The 18,248-nt window shown below is 41.7% G+C and overlaps 2 protein-coding genes across 2 annotated transcripts; one reads left to right on the plus strand and one right to left on the minus strand.

Annotated features, from left to right (window-relative positions):
• Positions 1 to 1,083: 1,083 nt before the first annotated feature.
• On the plus strand, positions 1,084 to 13,916 carry acadvl (acyl-CoA dehydrogenase very long chain). Its single transcript, XM_076987329.1, has 20 exons — positions 1,084 to 1,497; positions 1,767 to 1,836; positions 2,831 to 2,908; positions 3,006 to 3,078; positions 3,289 to 3,353; positions 3,508 to 3,642; positions 3,894 to 4,038; positions 4,353 to 4,482; positions 4,732 to 4,857; positions 5,663 to 5,861; positions 7,708 to 7,812; positions 8,222 to 8,308; positions 8,599 to 8,661; positions 10,500 to 10,601; positions 10,894 to 10,991; positions 11,104 to 11,176; positions 11,729 to 11,801; positions 12,335 to 12,407; positions 12,526 to 12,601; positions 12,696 to 13,916. Exons 1-20 carry the CDS (start codon positions 1,424 to 1,426, stop codon positions 12,831 to 12,833), a joined length of 1,983 nt encoding a protein of 660 aa, XP_076843444.1. The 5' UTR covers positions 1,084 to 1,423; the 3' UTR covers positions 12,834 to 13,916.
• LOC143488552 (odorant receptor 131-2) lies at positions 13,456 to 17,389 on the minus strand. Its single transcript, XM_076987330.1, has 2 exons — positions 16,192 to 17,389; positions 13,456 to 14,324 (listed from the first exon to the last, which is right to left on the minus strand). The coding sequence occupies exons 1-2, from the start codon at positions 17,112 to 17,114 to the stop codon at positions 14,264 to 14,266; spliced, it is 984 nt and encodes a 327-aa protein (XP_076843445.1). The 5' UTR covers positions 17,115 to 17,389; the 3' UTR covers positions 13,456 to 14,263.
• Positions 17,390 to 18,248: the final 859 nt, after the last annotated feature.

Here is an 18,248-nt window from a genome sequence, read left to right on the forward strand (position 1 = left end):
CACGGTTTTGCAGAGGTTTTTTATTCTCCACTGCCACCTATTGCCACCTATCGTTTCGGAGAACACTGCAGCGACGCTCGCGAAAGTATAAACGCCTACACCGCTCGCGCAGGGTCGCTCGAGGTGGGCGGAGTAGCGCGCTACGGTCGCTCGCGAAAAACCAGGCTTCACTCCGCAGCTCGTGCTGGTCTCAAACAGCACACTATGGAACATTACATACTGCACTACTGAAAGCACTTCAAACGATGGTGTCCTTTTATTTATTTGTTTTATTTATTATATTTTATTTTTTACACATTCAGTGTAGTAGCACTCTGCAGTTTCGGACCTGGCCAGAGAGTAATGTAACTTTACGTTTCAGATAGCTTTCTGACAAGCGTTAATATTAGTATTATTAGCGTTACCTAATCCAAACCCTCCTAGTCTGTTACCATAACAGCACAGTACAATAAAGCTGTTTTATTGTCATATATATGGTCATATGGTTGGCTATTCATTGCTCTTATCACTGACCTCGCGTTTAACGCTGGCGCAAACTACCCGCCGCGAGGCGAGAGCGACGCTATGAGTGCGGGATATTTCTGAACAGGCATCTCAACACAAGCCTTAAGAAAGCGAAAGACCCAGAGAGCGCCTGACAAGTTGCTATAACAACACAGCGCGTGAATCGCGAACGCTGCCAAAACGCGCTTTTAGAATAAAAGTTTTTAAACAGTTTCCGCTTTTTCTGTGGTGTAATTTTTGGGTGGGACAAATCTACCTGTTTGTGATATTGGGTGGGACACGTTCCTACGCCAATGGGTATATATATTATATATTAGGTATATACATTGTGTGTGTGTGTGTGTGTGTGTGTGTAATGAAGACGCTGCTTTCGGTCAGATAGACGCTTCAGTACAATAATACTTACAAACTGAAAAACGGTATTAATATCAGCATATTTTGCTGTTTTCTTTTGTAGATTGCAAATATTGTCCATATATATATATATATAGTTTTCGTACTATGTGCACACATATTTCAGACACATGCTGCGAGTCAAACCCCTCCTGGATGCCCCCCTCCCCTCCCTTTTTACTCTTTATAATAACTTCCGGTGAACAGACGCGCCAGTGACGGATAGAAAATGAAATCTTCATATGTTGTGTGACATGATAATTTTAAGAGATTGCAGGTAGCCGATAATAAATCAGCAGAACACGCAAAGCAGGTTGAGGATTGTGTTATTATTTCCCCCTGCCGAAACCACCGACGTAGATATCTTTGTCTGGCTAGCAAGGCTTGTGTTCTCGGCGGGGAACAATTTGTTGGTCTAAACTGGATTATTTAATCCGGTTAAAAAGTTAAGCGGATCAGAAACACCGATCTACCGTAACCGCGATATTTAACCGACGTGTCCGATAGTTAGCGGTCTTAGCTAATCATGTTACTGAGGAAGGTAGCTCAGAGTCCGGCCCTGTGCGGCGCCGTCCTCCGCCTGCCACCGTCTCTATCGGGGTGAGTGGGCCGCCCAGCTCCGTGTGTCCTCATTATTGATCAGCTCACCTCGGTGTATTGATTAGTTCTTACGTTTGACCGTCATTAACGTTCATCACTTACGTTAGCTGGCTAGCTTGGCTTTGGTTTGGCTGGGCATGTTCAGTGATGTCGATCAAGGTTTATAAGCCAGCATGTATGGATTATGATATGTTTACAGAGCTATAATGCGCTTTAACGTGAAAATGCAAACGTCTAGATCAAGTGCCCCCTTGTTGACGCTTCTCTAGGGTGCCGAGGCAAACAGGAGCCGTCTTAACTGCGCAGAATGGCCGTCTGTACGCTAGCCAGGCTGCCGAGGTAAGTTGAGACCTTAATTTGTTGGTAAAAACATAAAATATGAGACATGGGAATTGATTGCTTTGTGTTTAGCTTAGTTATACGGAGTTTAGTTGTATATCTGTACTCATAATGACAAGGAAAGGGGAAAACACTAGGAAGTCACTGAATGTAGGGCAAAGGTCACATTCAGTTCACATGATCTGGGACAGTATGACATTGGGTGTCACTTTTGCATAGATGTAATGGAACAATTCCCCAATCAGTAACCTTTTATACAAGCAGAGAAAATGGTGCTTTATTCACATAACACAACATCTGTGTAAAAAATATTACGCAAAATGTTTGTGTGTGTGTGTATGGAGAGAGAGTGTAAAGTGCATATTTGCACTTGCCTACTAATGAACGATTTTACAAGAGTATATGAAAGAACCAAATAATACCAGGGGGGAATTTGCAACCATTCAGCCATGGTTTCTTGTTGAAATACAAGTACGCATTTTGAAAACCAGCCAGAGAGTGAGAGAGAAGCTTGATGTCTTCGCGGGTGGCCTCTGGTTCACATTGTCCAGCACGTATCTGTCCTGTCTGTTTTTAGACTGCACTAAAACTGTGAAGTAGGCTCGTGGCTGTTGTACCTTTGCCTTCAGGGCGTGATGTCTGGATGGGGAATAACATAAATGGGGCAAAGGTGAAGGTGGGGGGGGTAACCAAAATGAATTAAAGTTGTGTGTGTGTGTGTGTGTGTGTGTGTGTGTGTGTGTGTGTGTGTGTGTGTGTGTTCAGGTTAGCTGACTAGCAAGGCAGAACATGCATACACAAAAAAATTTGTGGATTTGAAAGATAGAAATATTGACCACAAATTAAATCATAAAGGTAGCTGGTGCTGGCTGATATTTATCACTTCATGTCTAGTACTGGTGTTTGAAAAATATTTAAATATCTCTAATGAAATGATTTCTAGTGCCACACACAGTTGCTTTCCTCCGTTAGCTTTCTTTGTCTCGATGTGCAGGCAGTATTGGAGAAGCCAGCAGCTGGCACCGATGCAGCCGTCAAAGTGGACAAGGTGGACAAGAAGGCCGTCGGTGTGGTGCGTGTCTGCTGCTCCAGTTTAGCTTTCATATGTGCAGCTTGGTCCAGTTTTGAATGGAGCTTTTGAAGAGCTGTTCAACCTCTCTCTTGTACAGGAGTCGAAGTCCTTTGCGATGAACATGTTTAAAGGGCAAATCAGTACCTCACAAGTGTTCCCCTTTCCATCAGGTATCTTGGCTTAACTTAAGCACACTTTAAGGGAAGAAACTATGTGTTTGGTATGTTTCTAAACATCACAGTGATGTTGCACTTGATGAAGTTCTGTCAGATACTGCTGCGACGTCATTGTGGTAGCTACTTGTTGTGGTACTGGTAATTAATTCTACGTTTAAATTGTGAAGTTCATGCTGTGAAGTTTTACTTTTTAATATATTTCAGTGCTGAATGAGGACCAATCTCAGTTTCTCAGAGAGCTGGTGGGACCTTGTGAGAAATTTTTTGAAGTAAGTTTCATTAATCAAATAAATCAAATAAAGAAGGCTATATTGTTAATATTTTTGTATTCTTATCTTTTTATATATGTTGTTTTTTGATCTCACAATGATTTCTTTCTCCATTTGCCCCATTGTGTGTGTGTGTGTGTGCGCTTGCGTGTAGGAGGTCAATGATCCTGCTAAGAATGATGCCCTGGAGAAGGTGGAAGACCACACCTTGGAGGGATTGAAGGAGATGGGGGCCTTTGGCCTGCAGGTGCCTGCTGAACTGGGCGGTGTGGGACTCAACAACACGCAGGTAAGCAGTTAGCACTGGGGAGAAAGGAGGCCAGCAGGGAGGAACATGGAGAAAGAGTGGGGAGAATAGAGGTGGACCTGGAGAGCCTGAGACCAGGAGGCACCTCACAAGGGAGATGCACGCAACTCTGGATGTCTAATGAGCAAAAAGGAGGAGTGGATTGTGTAGAGGGAATATGTGGAAAAGGAGGGCAGAGATGATATCCAGCATCTGGTGTGTGTGTGTGTGTGTGTGTGTGTTGTCATCGTCAGTATGCCAGGCTGGTGGAGATCGTGGGTTTGCATGACCTTGGTGTGGGCATCACCCTTGGCGCACACCAGTCTATTGGCTTTAAGGGCATTCTCTTGTTTGGCAACCGGCAGCAGAAAGAGAAATACTTGCCTAAGTTGGCTTCAGGTAAGAGGTGACTGATGTAAATAACACAGCCAACACCCGGTGTCTGCACACCTAGCATTCATTTGTATGTGTCCTGTATCAGGACTGTTTAATTTAACATATCACTTTCTATTGGTTGTCTAGAATCCTTAATGTGTTAAAGTCTTTTGCACATGCAACATTATACTATAGTCTAACAACATTATACTACAGTTTAACAGTACGGTAAAATGCACATGCACATTATACTACAGTCCGTGTGATTATTTGTTTTGTTTGTTTGACCTTGCGGGTTGATTTTTAGTCTGTGTGACATGTTGTGCGTCGTTGTGCAGGGGAAACGATGGCGGCGTACTGCCTGACCGAGCCGGCTAGCGGCTCTGATGCAGCCTCCATCAGGACCACTGCTGTAGCCTCCCCGTGTGGGAAGTACTATACACTCAACGGGAGCAAGATCTGGATCAGGTGTGTAGGACGCACGCCACGTTTAAAGATGAGTCCACATACTCTCATGCTTGTGTGTACACACACACAACCAACAATTTGGGGTTTGGGCCACCAGGGGGCATCTGTATTTTATAAATACAGTACATCTATGCCAATAGCTTGAACTGAACACAGCAGTATACATCAGGCTACAGTTAGGTATGTGCATTGTGTGAGTGTGATTGTATGTTTTATGCATTAAATAATTTTTCCTTTGGCCCCCACCAGTAATGGAGGTCTGGCAGAGATATTTACTGTGTTTGCCAAGACTCCTTTGAAAGATGAGAAGACTGGAGAAGTGAAGGATAAGATCACGGCTTTCATTGTTGAGAGGAGCTTCGGAGGGGTCACAAGGTGAGTTCAGGTTTATTGTATCTGAGACTTGGGACTGACAGAGGTCAGTAGGACGGAGGTCTTTCATCAGCTGTGCAAGCAAGGTTCTGCCGGATTTGCTGGAGGAGGAACCAGTTTAAATTCTGTTTCTTCAAATTCAGAAGCACTTTGTTTGCATAGCTGATGAAGGCCCTCTGTTGAATACGTCCTGTTTCTCTGGAAACTTTGTGGTGTACTACAGTTTTGACTGTGTCTGCATACATCTTGTAACAGTACAATGCCGTACTCTCCTTCCGTTCTGTTTGGAGGGTCATTTTTTTAGTGGGTGCCTTCTTTTTTTTTTTTTTCATTTAATTAGAGTAAAGGCAGACGCAGGAAATCATACTCTCCATGGTGCCTACATATTTTGAGAGATAGGCAAGGGGTTGGCGCGGTGCAACAGAAACCCACATTAATTTGCTCATACACTTGTCTGAATAGCTTGTGGTCGCAAGTTCTACAGCCATCCATCAAACTATCCATCCATCAAAGTCTTTAAAATTATGAAGCTTAAATGTCTTCTGCAGGCCAGCTCCTGGCTCACAGGAACTTTAGTTATGACACAAATGTACATGTGCAGAACGTACTCAAAGTTATTGTTTTACAAATGTTACATGGCAGCTGTTCTACTGTTTATCACATTGTTTGTTTAAACGATTACCCATCCCCATCTATCAGTCGGACCGAAATCGTGTTGGGACCGGCCTTCGTCAGTGTAGTACATTCCAGCTGAGGTGTATACATGTACATGTTTGAAAATGTATCTTTTGTTTGTCCCTTCGTCCAGTGGCCCCCCGGAGAAAAAGATGGGCATCAAGGCCTCAAACACAGCAGAGGTGTACTTTGAGAACGTGCGTGTGCCCGCCGACTGTGTCCTGGGCGAGGTGGGCGGCGGCTTCAAGGTAGCCATGAACATCCTCAACAACGGCCGCTTCGGCATGGCTGCAGCGCTCTCCGGAACCATGAAGGGTGTCCTCGCTAAAGCGGTGCGTGTGTGTGTGTGTGTGTGTGTGTGTGTGTGTGTGTGTGTGTGTGTGTGTGTGTGTGTGTGTGTGTGTTCGTGTTCTATGTGCGGGCGGGTGGATGGGTGTGAAGAAGTCTGCATTTCTGCATGTGCGCGTGTTTTGACACCAAGTCGACTCGACTCTTATTTGCTTTCATTTCCTCACAACTCACCAGTTTGTCTAGCATGGTTTCTTTTTTCTTTTTTTTGTCCTTTTGCCATCGTGTTTCCTCCCCACCCCCCACATCACCCTCACTTCCTCTGTGAGGTAGACCTGCACAGGGAAATTCCCCTGCATATATTTACACTGTGCTGCTCGAGGTCTGTATGAACAGGAATTTGTACCTGTTTCATCACATTCTTAGTGCCTGTTGATTGCTTGATTTAGATATTTACAGCACCTTAACAAAATCACTTTTCACAGCATTCAGTTTCACAGGCAGAAAATTTGTCGCTTTTTGAAAATTTTTTTTTCCTGACTGATCCACACAGGCATATAAATAAGCCTTTTAAATCCCATTTTCAAACCCTTTTGAAACTGGAAGCATAAATATTTTCAGCACCACACAAGTAATCCTTCAACAGACCACCCATCATGTATATGGACCACTTTTATGATCAGCTGGTTCAGATTAACCTTATCCACAACATGGTGGAAACTCTCAAAGAAAAAAAAATCAAACTGAAGACAAGGGAGCATTCTAAACAAGTTGGAGAAGCAAATCTGGGAGAGAAAAACAACTATTTCAAAAGCACGGAACTTCCCACAGAGTCCTTTTGTGTATAAAAGTGAAGGAAAAATATGCCACCACCACAGTAGATGTTGCAGGCTGAGCTTGTAAGTGGAAGGTGTTGTAACTAAACTAAATTGCAATTTAAATTGCATGATTCTTACAACGCTGGGATTATTGAAAAGGAGGCAGTGTGTTCATGAGCATAAGGGTCTGGACCTTTCAGTCTGGTTGCAAGTCTTTGCCAAGAACCTCTGCGGTCATGGCACTTGCCCACTCACCTTAAGTGGCAAAATGTAAAGCTAAAAGTGACTATTAAAAGCCACTATTTAATGTTTCAGGCAAACCAACAAGACATTATTATTAGTGAAGAATATTTATTTGGTTTTTTACTTATCCAACACTTTAAAATGTGTGTTCACTTCTTGTCTGTCTCATCAGCATCAATGTCAGAATTCAAAGGGACAGTTAATGCTAACTGACTTGCTAATACTGTCTGTTATAACTAACATTTGTCTACCCTAATGGGTAGACATTAAGACAATCAAAGGTCCTTTAAGGAAGACTGTGTTTTAGAGTAAGCAGTGAGGGTGACTGAAACATGGTAATTCAGTGGTACGTCAATACTGAAATCAAAAAGAGAACAGCCATTTTTTTTCCTTTGGAAATAACCTTCCTAGAGAGTAAATAAGCCAGCATTAGTTTGTTGAATGTCCATAAATCTATGATACGACTGCATAGAATGGTTCACAAAAGATACCTAGAAACCTTTAGCATACAAAAGGCCAAGTAGCACTTACTGTGTCACTAACACTCTGATTTCTCCGGTCGATTATACAGCAAATTGGCTCTCACCTTCTGCATTGTGCTTTCACCTCCCTGTGTGCCGGATTACATGCATCATTCACCCATTACATCAGGAATGCACAAGGCCATGGCCTTCAGTCTCCCGATGCGTGATACCTATCTGATTAATTCAGAATTGTTTGAGTCAGGTGTGCTGCAACTGAGAGAGGAAAAAGGATTTGAACTGTGAGGTTTGAATTAAGGCCTGAACTGTGTGTTCACTGAACACCCCCCACCAACCCACCCATCCAGGTGGATCATGCTGCCAATAGGACCCAGTTCGGGAGCAAGATCCACACGTTTGGGACCATACAGGAGAAGATCGCCAGAATGGCCATGCTGCAGTATGTCGCGGAGGTGAGCAGGAACCTTTTACTAAGTGCTACTTGCAACCACATATTTGTTATTTGTTCAGTGTATGATATTGAATATTGAAACTTTGTTTAAAGATCTCATGATGACCCTGTGGTTCATTTTTTTGGCTAAAAAATTGTCTGGGGGGGAAAAAGGCACGGTGAGGCCATGGCTGTCTTGTGCTAGAACTCTGTCCTGATAAAATGTACTCGGCATAAAGAAGCAACAGAAGGATGTGGAGTAGGTTGCTCGGTGGTTTTCACAAGTGCAAACGTGCCACTGTTTACCCCACTTTCTCAAGAACTGTGGCCTCTCTATTTCCTTTGAATTCTCGTGAAATGCATATTTGATGACTAAATTCTGCAACTTGTTTCATATGTGTCTGTTTGTCTGCGCTCTCTCCTGCGTTCAGTCCATGGCCTATATGGTCAGTGGGAATATGGACAGTGGCGCAACAGATTTCCAGATTGAGGCGGCCATCAGTAAAATCTTTGCTTCTGTAAGTCTTTAACTGGCACTGTACAATAATTACATAGTTATAAATCCCTGTAAAATTTTTCTAGTGATTTGGGAAGAAAGTTTAAATACTGATAAAGCTTCCCTGTCTCTTAAAAAGGCCCAACTCACTGACTCTGCTCAGTCCTTAATGTCTTTCCAGAAATCTGAGATTTATGTTAAGTTTAATCATTTTTCACAGGTATCTGATACAATCGCAGAAGTAAGACTGTGTGAAAATGAATGTTGTTCTTTATGGTTTGTTTTTAAGGGGGATGTATGTCTCTGTTTCAGGAAGCAGCATGGACAGTGACCGATGAATGCATTCAGATTATGGGCGGAATGGGGTTTATGAAGGTTGGTCCAATGATCACTTTGTCAATTACATCAGATGCATTTCTTTACTTTCAGTTTTGCCTACTGCTATACAATTGGTGACTTTAAAGGAATAGAATGAGAACTGGTATAGCACATTTTGTCATTTTAGTACCTAGTGGTCCCCTGAGAGAAAATATATTCACAAAACATTCTTTAGCCAGAAAATGTCATGTCTAAATGTATGTATTAAAATGTAATGTATGTTTTGACATTTTTACATTTGTTTTACTTTTTACATGTTTGTGATGAGAAAGCATCAATGATGCAATCTTCAGATGGAAAAAAAAGTGTTCTGTAACCAGTGTGAATGGTTTAGTTAACAACCATTTGAACCACAGTCCACACAGTGTACAAGACAGTAGCCCAAAACACACAAGTTAATCTACCGACCAATGGTTTAAAAACTGAACGTCATTTATTTGCTTATTCTTTTAGATAAACTTGTTCTGTTTGACTTAATAGAAACGGTCTAATCGCAAATTTGTAACTATATCTGCACAAGGGTGCCAACTTTTTCCGGCACACTTTTTGTTGCTAGCCTTCAGAAACTCCTACATGAATTTGACACTTAAGTGGGACACAGACATCTTGTGGGTCATGGAAAACAGTGTAGGTGTCATGTAATTGAGGCCCTCAGAATCAGCATTAACTGCTGAAGACACTGTTGCACTAAAGTGAAACTTAACATGTAGTTAGCAAAATGTGGGTCATATTGTGGACAGAGGGGGGTGGGGGGTCTTTTGTTTTTTCCTCCTTTATTTAAGCCATATTCATTGTGGCTAAAACGTACTGTTGTGCTAGTCATTGCTGTAGCGCAGTTTTGTGACCATGTAAGAGTGTGTAGACAGAAGTGAGCAGCAGTCTGAATGAATCAGCGAGTTTATTTGCAGAAAGGGAGACTGCTTGTTCCCCTTCATGTTTGTTTTCTGCCTTACTAGTCTCAGAACCAGCCAATACCTAGATAAACCACCCCTATTGGCTCCGGCACTGCTGGACTGTTGTGTGTTGTGCCATAGAACATAATAAACCACAATTTGATCCAGTTTATACAAACTATATGGAGGAGTGACCTTAACATTTGATTTGATTTGTCTTTGCCAGTGTGCAAAGTGTGCAATCTTATCTCATGTGAGCACTGTGTTGGAATCAGTCCATCATTAAGGTCTTTCAGGATTGGTTGCCCAATATGGTGGCATGAATAGTGGCGCAGCATTTATTGCATAAGCTTTCATCCAAAGCTGTGTCCGCTTTCAAAAGTTCTAGCTCATCCAGCTGGTCTTTTTACTTCTGCTGGTTCCGTAAAAATCCTGTCTTTGGAAAGTCTAATGGTTTTTATTCAAAAGCATTTAAGAAGACGTTTGCCTTGCCAATCCCCATGTGCATGACTTGCCAACTTTCTTGATTGGATAGAAGTATCGAACCATGTTGAAATCTTGTTGCTGATGACACGAATGGTCATGGAGACATTTCAAAGACGATCGTTTTAGTGTATTAGGATTTTTTGTTTTACCAGAGTGTTATTTAACATGCTTGAGCTTTGACTGAATTCGGTTCCGTTGGTTCAGTACATTTAACCGTTTCTGTTAAGAAATTGATTACACATTAATGTTTTAAAGTGTTTTTGTGGTTCCATAACCATTTCACATGTGGTAGCAAAAGCCGAAAAGGTTTTTAAGACCACCTTAAAAGAAACCTTTATTTTGAAATGGTTTATCTGGTAAACCTCACACTGTGTGCTTGGTGTGTGGGTGGCAGAGTCCACATTGTGATGGCGAGCCTTGTGCCAAGTGTTCATGTATGCTGTTGGCTTGCTGCAGGAACCTGGGGTCGAGAGAGTAATGAGAGACCTGCGAATCTTCCGCATCTTTGAGGGCACCAACGACATCCTGCGACTGTTTGTGGCACTCAATGGCTTCCAGGTAATCTAGGAGCGAACGGCGCTGACAGGAAAAGAAGAGATTTTTGTGTACGTTTCATCTGCCACAGAAACCAAACTGAGGCTCAATGTGTGCAGGTGTGGGCAGTTGCTATAATCCAAATGTAGCTGGTTTTGTGACATGTTTTTGGGGTGGATCAATAAAAATAAAAAAAAAGTTATGCAAGGCCAGTGAAGCCCTATCCTGGCAACTGACACAGAATTATTGCTTTCTGAAAGTAATATTAAATGTATTTTAATATATTAACTTTTTTTTTGTTCTTTTTATAATATAGAATGTAGGGAACCAGCTAAAGGGTCTACAGAAAGCACTGAAGAATCCGCTGGGCAATGCTAGCCTGCTAGCTGGAGAGTTCACTAAACGAGCCAAGAGGTCAGAGGTCATTTGCTTTCAACCGGTTATGGCAAGAATGTTCACATTTATATGAGTGTATATAAGAAAATGATCATTCGTTCCCTCTCCCTCCCTCCCTCCCTCCCTGTAGAACGGCAGGCATGGGGTCAGGCCTCACTCTCCAGGGGACCGTCCACCCAGAACTGGCTCACAGCGGAGAGCTGGTGAGAAAATGCAGACACTCACTTGACACTTTAACACTTATTGAGAGGGTTACACTCACTATTATTTATTAGAAACACCACCTAGGCATACAGCTGTAGTCTGTAGCGGCTCATCTGAGAGTAGACACTGGGACATGAATCACCCCTATCCAGCCCAATACTGATGTGTAAAAACCTTTGCAGCACTACTGTGCTTAAATAAACTTGTATCAGCTCAGTACCCACAACCATGTCAGTGTTGCTCTGTGATGTAATCAATAGGGAAGCAGTTGTTTTTTAACCTAATGGAGATGTGATTGGTGGTCTCATTTTGCCTTTGTTAATACGGCACTTTTAATGCTGTTTGAATGCATTGGCGTTTATTCTGTATCTAATAATGTCTTTACTAGGATGTTAACCTGATCAACACTCGGTTGTTCTGTAAGCTGGCGACACAGACGCGATGGTCAACTCTGAGCTGCTTCACAACTGAACAGGAACAGATGTTCCTATAGGTGTGGGTTGTGCACTGTAGTTTTCTGTTTTGTGATTGCTGTGGTGTTCTTCTCTCAGACCGTTAAGGCCATTGAACATTTTGGAGTGGTCATTGAAGAGCAGCTTTTAAAGCATGGCAAGAAGATCATCGGTGAGTATTAGGGATGTGAATCCAATAATCTTAAGAGTGTTAAATTACCAGTTGTATTGCAGTTTTGTTCAAATGTACTGAATTATTTTACTTATTTAAAGCTATAATACATGCATACAAACACTTGGATAAGACACTTCTTGTACCCAAGGACACCTGTGTTCAGGTTTAGAAAGGTGTAATGGAGGTCTTTCTAAAGTGGAATAAAAAATAGTCCTCTGTGTGATGTAATTTAATACGGGTTATTTAAGTGCTTCCTTTCTCAGTGCCGTGGGTAGGTGGAGTTTATAAGATTTCCCACTGTATAGAAACTCTGTGCTTTATAAGAAACCCTGCAGGTTTATCTTTCACAATCTTGCAACCGCTACCGTTATCTGCCGAGTGTAGAGTGCACACAGTTGCTTGTGCAGACATTTTTTTGTGATTATTTGACAAATTCAACTTCCACATCAAATGAATGATCTTGCCAGTTTGCATACCTTAGTGTATGTTCATACTTCGTATTTCCTGAATGTTTGTTTTGTTTCTAACAGATGAACAGTTCGTTCTGAAAAGAGTTGCAGATATAGCTATTGACCTGTACGCTATGGTGGTTGTATTGTCTAGGTAACGCTGACTCTGTCTCCTCTTTTAACCTCCCTACACCCCATCATACATACATACATGGTGCGGCGTGTGCGGTATGAACGTGAGGGTTAAGTAAGCGTGTGTGCTTCTCCTCCAGAGCCTCCAGGGCCCTGAGCCAGGGCCACTCTTCTGCCCAACACGAGAAGATGCTGTGTGAAACCTGGTGCATTGAGGTGAGAGGCTCCTCACACCTTCCTCCATCTCACGCATACTCTCTTCATACTCCCTCTCCATTTTGTCTAACTACTGCATCTTTACCTTCTACAGGCCCATGACAGGATCATGAGGGACATTAAGTTCCTGAAGTCTGGTTCATCCAAGCAGATCTTCAAGAACCTGAATGCTATTTCCTCCGCTGTGGTTGAAAATGGAGGAGTGGTGAACCCCAATCCCCTGGGCTTTTAAAGACTCGCCGGTTCTGTCACTCTTGCTGCCATAACCAGTCTAACCTATCCTGTAACATTTTAGCAGTTACTACACTTCCTATGGATTTTCCCCAAGAGTGCTACAGTGTTACAGAAGGGATGCTATGATTCTAGTTTTCAGTTTGCCACTTGTGCCGGTCAACGATTTAAATGAAGTTTAATTGAAGTCTGAATGTACAGAAAATGTAGAAAATGGTAATAATAATAATAATAATTCTGGCAGCTGGATATTGTGAAATATGTATTTGGGGCTCTCATAACCATTGCTTGCATGGTTATATGGGCAGGTTTGGTTTGAAAGTTTTTCTTTCACTACCGTAAACTCTGTAATCTGTAGACTAACCCACACTTGACCCCTTGTCCTGTTTCTAGTTCTACTTTCCGGCGTCCTTTCTTTTTTCACTCTGATATCTGCGCACGTAGTTTGCCCTGCATTATCGTACCGGTCACGCATGGCTAATAGACCAGTCTGCAAAGAAACATTCAAAGGGAATTAAATTGATTCACGTAGGGTTTTATCCTTCAAACCTCTCAAATGGTCCGGGTGTATGAATACAAACAGGAAATGGTTGCAAAATGTTTGGTTGTTTTTCAAACAGAAAGGTAAAAATATCCTCAATACAGAAGTGTTCATACCTGACCACAGGCTTCACCATTACACAACTGACAATTCAGTTACTGGTTATGCATCTGCATGAATGCACACATTAAATGGGAACTATGTTAATAACAATGTAGATTTTATCTTTGGTTCCCTTAAACAATTGTGTTCCTGTTTTGTCTCTAGAAAGCCTGTAAGTGAAAGTGAGTGAGCAGAGACGGTACACTTCTCTCCCAGCATAGTGGGGAGTGCACATGCAGTTTGTCAGACACACGTTTTAAACTGATATCCTTGGCCTGTAGCTGAAGTACTCAAGGCATGATTTTTTAATTAACAGGAAATATTACCATCTGCTTGCCTGTACTGTAATAGTATAGCGCTCTGTCTTCACGTTTTTTATGTAATTGACTTTTGTAATAAGTAAATGAACTGGCAATAATAAAAAACTTGGAAAACAGTAAATTCTGCAGAGCATTTAGTGCTTACTACACTACACTTGGCTATCTATGACTTTATTTAAATGTGGGGTCAAACAGATCAATCGGAGGTGAGCTTTTAGTGCTGTCCTTCAACCATTTTTGCTAGGGTTAGCATGGGCTAAACAGATTCCACTAGCTCACTTTGTGATACTATAGATCCCAATGTCTTAGTAAAGAAAAAAGATTAGAGTACTGAAAAAATGTCTGCTACATTATTTCATATTTTGAGATTGAGGATATTAAATCCATCCTGTGGTCCATCGCATTTTCACAGCTGAAAATGAGTAAATCCAGTCTTGAGTATGCCTTGAGGTGCCTTGAGTATGATGGTCATACAGTTGTCTGTGACGTCTCTCTTGATAAAAGTGTCTCTGATGTCATTCTCCTCTGCCTAAAAGAAAGTAAGTTAATTTTAATAATGTTCATTTATGCCTCAGTAGTTGTTACTGTGATGGAGCATGGAATATGCACAGCAAACGTATAAATTCAACAGCAAACAACCTTTCTTTAAAGTCTCAAGAAACCTAGTTTTGTATTAGAGGTGTTTTTTCTAATTAGTCTAATTTCATTCAGTGGGACCCTCAAAGTCCAAATACAAAGTGTGTACGTATACCATATCCAGGTCCAGTAAATGATCGATTTATTTCCCTAGAATTTCTGTTCTTCCAATGTAAAATCAGTAGGTTTCATCTTTAAGGTTAAACACGCTGATCGTTTAGAATCATGAATTCATTCTGAACAAATTAAAACAGACATTAGTTTAGGATACACTGACATTAACTGTAAAACTCAGAGATGACAGATTTGCTTAGCATTGACTAAGTTGTTGGTAAGTTTCTGTCCAGTATGTGCAATTGTTCACAAACCATGTGAAAATAGAGACCCTACAAATAATGACAGATTCATCATTGTTTGGCGTTGGTTAATCTTCTGTCATCTAATGTACCCACACTACATCATTTGCCCTGAGTAAAACACCACACACTGAGATTATGCTTGTCAGCAAGATTCTTAACCAACACTTCAGATTCTGAGAATGTTGCAGAATTTCTCATGAATGTGTCGATCAAAACAAACATGGCAGATTACAGTAAAGTAGTGATCAAGTAGGCTATAGTTTTTACATGGCAGTGTAATTAAATATACATTATTTATAAATTAAGCCATTTTTAACTTAATATATGTATGACGTTACTTGATACAACATTACAGTGTATGCATTTTGCCTATATTTGACCTCGGGAGCCTCTCACTTGCCAACAGAGCTGATCCACTTTCTTTGACATGCTGGCAAAGCTACACAACATCGAGAATTAATGTATAAAAATTAATAACCGGAGCTACAGAACTGATTAATGTTCAATAGAGCATGACTCCCAACATTGCGTTTCACATGAGAGAACTGGCATTTATCCCCACGTTACAGGATAATGAATTATAAATATGTGACATGTTAATTATATTTTGCAATGCCAGCTGGACTGTTACAATATCAGGCCGGTAAATATTGGACTGTACACACCCAACACTACAGAATGACCTATAGGAAGATAATCTGAGACGGTCCAGTTGTCCTGCAGTGTGAACCTGACTTTTGCATATTATTTCATTTTCATCACAACAGAAAACATTTAAAACACATGTTTCTGTCAACACCAAACTTATCCAGTGCTGAAATCATTCTTTGCCTAATTCACTTCAACAGGTTCGGACATTTATGCTTGTATGATTTCGATTCTCCCTTTTGCACAATCATATTCAGCTTGCTCCAGTACAAGCCTGTTTGTCGGTGACAACAATCTGTTAATCAGCCTAACTCATTGTCATAAATCAACTCTACTCATTATAATAAATCAACCATACTTTCATTATTAGGGGAAATAGGAAGTATTTAGGAAATAGGAAGCTGACATTTCCCCAATTAACTTTCTGCTTAAGAAAACGGGTAAAAAGCTATCTTAAAGCATTATGATTATATAAATCATCCTTTAATATATAAACGAGTCCCGAGCCAGTTCATGTGGTATTGCTAACACAAGTTAAACTCATTTTTATGGTTTATGGGCAGCATACAATCAGGCAAAATTGAATACGCGTCTCAGTCTTTTGAAGTTCATGGTGAAATATCACAAGAATACATTTTAAGATCAGCTTACATGTTGATATAGCCTATAGCTATTGACAAACTTTTATTGTAGATATTCTGGCACAGGTGCATGTCTAGGGTGAATTTGTGAATCTCTGAGGTGAAGACGTACCGTTGCTGGGGTCCGTGGTGAGGATGGGTGACGTTAACGGTCCACTCTAGGACACGCTTCAGTCGACAGGTCAAGCACGGGAAGCGGTGACACAGGTGTTCGATGAGCTCCTCTTTGCGCAGTCCGTACACTATTGGCGCTATGCACTGCGCCAGGCTAAAGAACACGAACGTTATCACCGCAAATCGCTCCTTCGTTTCACTCACGATCACGTTCTTGGTTTTAAGAACGTGCAAGACAAAGTTGATGAAGTTCGGGATTATATACACGGCGAGTTGCGCGCCGTGCAGGGCGATCGTTTTGCAACCGGCCCTGTTGCGACGATTCAGCACACCCAGTCGTCGCCCTTCACATAAAATCCTCATGTAGCTGTAAAGAATTAGTATCGTACAAATCGAAATCAATAAAATCTTATGTACTTCCCCTCCCTTCAACCTTTCCCGCCTACAGGTCCAGCTGTCAGCGGTACCGTTCTCCACTTTGGGGAAAAGTGTGAGAGGGATAATGGATGCAAGACCCCATGTTATAATCCCGAGGCACCACGGCCACTGTTTGAAACACACGCCGCTGTACTTGAGTGGGAAACAAATGGCAAAATATCGGTCCAGCGCCATCGCCGTTATAGTCAACAAGATGTTGGACGCACTTGTGGTCAGGATGGTTATTAATGCCACGCAAGTAGACGCGGCCATGCTGACGTCCAGGTCAATTTGCAGGTAGAAGATGAAACAGACCGCGAAGTAGATCAAGGCAGAAAAGAGCAGGTGGAAGACGAGCACGAAGCGTGCGTGCGTGCGCAGTCGGTCCTCGGCCACGATGGTCCAGTTGATGACCAGGTTGAAGAAAAGCAAGAAGCCGAACGCAGACGCGGACGCCCAAACGCGAACGTGGCTGTACAGGTTCTCTCCCGTGTTGTTGGACATCGTCGTGTCGGTCTAGCTGTCCTCACCCGGCCCAGTGGTCCACAAAAGGTTTACCACAACGCAAAAGTTAGATCATTATACCACAGGAGTCGGACACCGTGCGGCCGTATCAGTCCGAACTTGGTTTGCTTCTCCATTTAAGCCCAGCCGTTTTTAAAGCTTCCAGTTTTATTCGAGTCTTCCCAAAACTGCGATTCCGCATTTAGCACTTTAGCACTAATTTCGTGTGAGACGAGAAGTCAAACCCCTCCACTCCGAGTGCGCTTCCTTCCACAACTGTGATGCGCAGCACTGCGTTAGTTTAACTCCTACTCCAGCATATTACAAGCACGCTAATAACACCTTGTTCGTTAACCGTTTTATTACCATACAACGCCGGCAGCACACATACAGGCGTCAATATGCTTTTTATACACATTGAAGTGTTTTATTTTGGGCATATTTGTGTTTAATGAGAGATACTAATTACAAAATCACAAATATATCGATTCCCCTATAAAATACGTTGATATCTAGCACATACACTGCTTTGTTCGTGTTTGTAGGGTGATATCCCAATATTTCTAGAGAACAGCTGGATAGTAACATCGGACTAATTTGTGTTGTATGTCTACAATAGGCTATAGCATAGATGACCGAACTATGCGATTGACACTATGATAAAGGTTAACTATGTTAAGCACTAAGAAAACTAGCTTATGTTACACATAATAGTCTAGTAGTAAATAGAAAACTAGCGTTATCTTAGCTATAATGGTCGGGTTGACTCATACAGTAAAGGGTTTGAAGAGGTAGAGTTAGCGATAACTTGGAAACTAATCGATACGAAAATAACGGGTTATTTCACACGGATTGGCAGTGGTGACTTGCAGGTTTTTAAAATATTAATTACTGATCAGTAGTAAAATGTTGGTAATTCATTCACTTAACGATTCCATGGGTTTGGTTGCACCTGTTTTGTTGACTAAGCATCAATTTTCTTGTATATATAGCGCGATTTCTTTTGTGGAAGAGCGACAGCGCCCTCTAGTGTATTTTCCCAGGCAGGCTCGACGCATCTTGTCCCAAAACGAGCATTACAGCCCCATAAAATAATTTTAAAATCATGTAGCCTATTTACAGTGTACAGCGAAA

Source organism: Brachyhypopomus gauderio, unplaced genomic scaffold (genome assembly GCF_052324685.1).
Source record: "Brachyhypopomus gauderio isolate BG-103 unplaced genomic scaffold, BGAUD_0.2 sc52, whole genome shotgun sequence".
In the NCBI taxonomy this organism is placed as follows: Eukaryota; Metazoa; Chordata; class Actinopteri; order Gymnotiformes; family Hypopomidae; genus Brachyhypopomus; species Brachyhypopomus gauderio.

What these genes read in the sequence shown, in the direction of transcription:
- acadvl (XM_076987329.1), top strand. Translation starts at nt 1,424, where the DNA reads ATGTTACTGAGGAAGGTAGCTCAGAGTCCGGCCCTGTGCGGCGCCGTC. An exon ending in ACAAGAAGGCCGTCGGTGTG is followed by an intron (nt 2,909 to 3,005) that starts GTGCGTGTCTGC and finishes TCTCTTGTACAG; the next exon opens with GAGTCGAAGTCCTTTGCGAT. An exon ending in TGGGACTCAACAACACGCAG is followed by an intron (nt 3,643 to 3,893) that starts GTAAGCAGTTAG and finishes TGTCATCGTCAG; the next exon opens with TATGCCAGGCTGGTGGAGAT.
- LOC143488552 (XM_076987330.1), bottom strand. Translation starts at nt 17,114, where the DNA reads ATGTCCAACAACACGGGAGAGAACCTGTACAGCCACGTTCGCGTTTGG. An exon ending in CACCACGGACCCCAGCAACG is followed by an intron (nt 14,325 to 16,191) that starts GTACGTCTTCAC and finishes ACTTTCTTTTAG; the next exon opens with GCAGAGGAGAATGACATCAG.